Raw genomic sequence first — 2,500 nt, 5'->3', positions numbered from 1 at the left:
ACGCTAGTCATTCGGATGTGACGATAAACCGAGGTCCCGTGTGCAGTGTGCAGCATGCACTTGGCGCACGTAAAAGAACCCACGGCAACAAAAGGGTTGTTCCTGGCAAAATTCTGTAGAAAAATCCACATCGATAGGAGAAACAAATAAAACTGCATGCAGGAAAAAAAAAAAAAAATGGGTGGCGCTGTAGTGTAGCGACGCGCTCTGCCTGGGGAGAGCAGCCCGAATTTCACACAGAGAAATCTGTTGTGATAAAAAGAAATACAAATACAAATAAGGACAGTAATCAACGACACTAACGGTAACAAGGACTTACTTCTGCAAGACGACCGTCTGCACTGGAGGCTGCTGTCCTACCATCACCACGTTCGTTGTTGATGTCTGCAGGACACAGAGATGAACATCATCGTCGTCATCATCGTCGTCGTCGTCGTTGTCGTCGTCGCCGCCGTCGTCATTATCATCGTCGACATTGTTGTTATCATCATCAACATCGTCGTCTTCTTCGTCGTCGTCGTCGTCGTCGCCACCATCAATGTCATCGTCGTCGACGTCATCATTATCATTATCATCACCATCGTCGTTGTCGTCGTCGTCGTCATCATTATCATTATCATCACCATCGCCGTCGTTGTCATCATTAAAATCGTCATCGTCACCATCATCACCATCACCGTTGTCATCATCATCATCACCATCATCGTCGTCGTCGTCGTCGTCATCATCATCATCAGTAGTAGTAGTAGCAGGAGCAGTGTCGTCGTCGTTGTCATCGTGATCATCATCATCATAATCATCATCGTCGTCGTCGTCGTCATAATCAAAAGAATACGATACAATGCAATACAACACAATGCATGCAAAAAAACAGACACAATGTAATACAGTTCAATAAAGCACAATGCAATACGACGCGATATTAGAATACAACACACTAAAATACAGTTTAGTACGAAACCTAACACGACACGACACGACACGACACGACACAATATAAAATCAAACCAAGACACGACAAGACAAGACAAGACAAGGGAACACACAACAACACAGCACAATACCCTACACTTTTTTTTGAAATATCACTATTCGTATGATTTTCGATTTATGTTCCTATCTTGTTATGTACTATCCCTCCCCCTCCCCCCCCCCCCTCCCCACACTTCCCCAATATTCCTTGTGACCCCGGTACACTTGGTAATAAAGACATTCTATTCTATTCTATTCTCCTCAAAACACTTTGGGTCAGTTATTGGTAGCGCAGTTTGTGTCATTTGAAATTAGATGCTTTTGTGTTCAGCAGATGACACCCTGAAAGCAGCATTATATCGTCTTATACTGTTTAACCTTGCCACATACATTGTCGCCATGCATTCTTTGCCTTTTAGTAGTAGTCGTAGTAGTAGTCGTAGTAGTAGTAGTAGTAGCAGTAGTAGTAGTAGCAGTAGTAGTAGTAGCAGTAGTAGTAGTAGCAGTAGTGGTAGTAGCAGTGGTGGTAGACCTCACGGCCTTTTTTTTCATGTCCCCTTCAATATCTGTCTTCTTTTAACTGTGGGATACACATACGTTTTCATTAACTGTAATTCATTCGTCAAAGTCAATAATTTTTTTTCTTTTAAATTGATGTTCATGTCAAGGAGATTTTTGAACGCATTAGTATTTTGTGCAAGTTCAGTTTCAGTTGGTAGTGCATTCCATATTTGTGCAATTCTGTTAGCTAAAGGATTTTTCCTCAAGTTAGTATCACAGTGCTCCTTACAAATTTTCATCATTGAATTTCTTGTACTCTCATAATCTGACATTCTAAAGATACCATTTACATTGACTTCATTATAGCAATTCAACATTTTGTTAAGTTTCTATTAAGTCTCCTCTTAGCCTTCTACCCTTTAGTGAATGCAGATTTAAGTATTTAAGTCTCCGTTGATAGCTCATAGATTGCATTCTTTGAATAACTTAGTTGCCTTTCTTTGTACCCTTTCCATAGCTACAGATAGTCTCTTGAGGTGTGGGTGCCACGCAATATTACCGTATTTTACTTGTGATCTAATCAATGCTTTATATAGTTTAAGAAATATAGACATAAGTGATCTAACCAATGCTTTATATAGTTTAAGAAATATAGACATAATATATTGCCCCCCCCCCCCCCGCCCCCCAACACCCCCTACCGTTTGTCCCCATGGAGAAATTTTGGAATAAATCTTAACTTCACTTCATCACACTACAAGACAACACAACAAAAAGTTCTTACCTGCATCGCCGGAGCGGCAGCAGGAGGGGGTCCATACCCGTACCCGGGCTGCTGAGGGGGTGGGGGCCCGTACCCGGCCTGGGGAGGAGGGTACCCGGCTTGGGGAGGAGGGTAGCCGCCCTGGGGAGGAGGGTAGCCGCCTTGGGGAGGAGGGTAGCCGCCCTGGGGAGGAGGGTAGCCCGCTTGCTGGGGTGGCGGGTAGGCTCCAGGCGGGTACTGGGAGGTGGCGTAGGGGGGTGGGGC

At 43.9% G+C, this 2,500-nt stretch overlaps 1 protein-coding gene across 2 annotated transcripts in view; it reads right to left on the bottom strand.

Annotated features, from left to right (window-relative positions):
• The window catches only part of LOC143275307 (uncharacterized), a 40,201-nt gene that overhangs the window by 9,579 nt on the left and 28,122 nt on the right, over window positions 1-2,500 (bottom strand). Inside the window, exons 2-4 of one of the 2 annotated variants that reach the window (XM_076579304.1) lie at window positions 2,450-2,500; window positions 2,258-2,404; window positions 320-384 (exon numbers count right to left, since the gene is read on the bottom strand). The exon at window positions 2,450-2,500 is cut by the window's right edge and continues 54 nt beyond it. In XM_076579304.1, the coding sequence (XP_076435419.1) occupies window positions 320-384; window positions 2,258-2,404; window positions 2,450-2,500 (263 nt within the window). Of the gene's footprint in view, window positions 1-319; window positions 385-2,257 lie in introns of both variants that reach the window. The other variant, XM_076579303.1, reaches the window with a different exon arrangement.

Source organism: Babylonia areolata, chromosome 30 (assembly GCF_041734735.1).
Source record: "Babylonia areolata isolate BAREFJ2019XMU chromosome 30, ASM4173473v1, whole genome shotgun sequence".
Lineage (NCBI taxonomy): Eukaryota > Metazoa > Mollusca > Gastropoda > Neogastropoda > Buccinidae > Babylonia > Babylonia areolata.
Note: the sequence above shows the minus strand (reverse complement) of the source record. Positions and strands in the feature narration are given on the sequence as shown.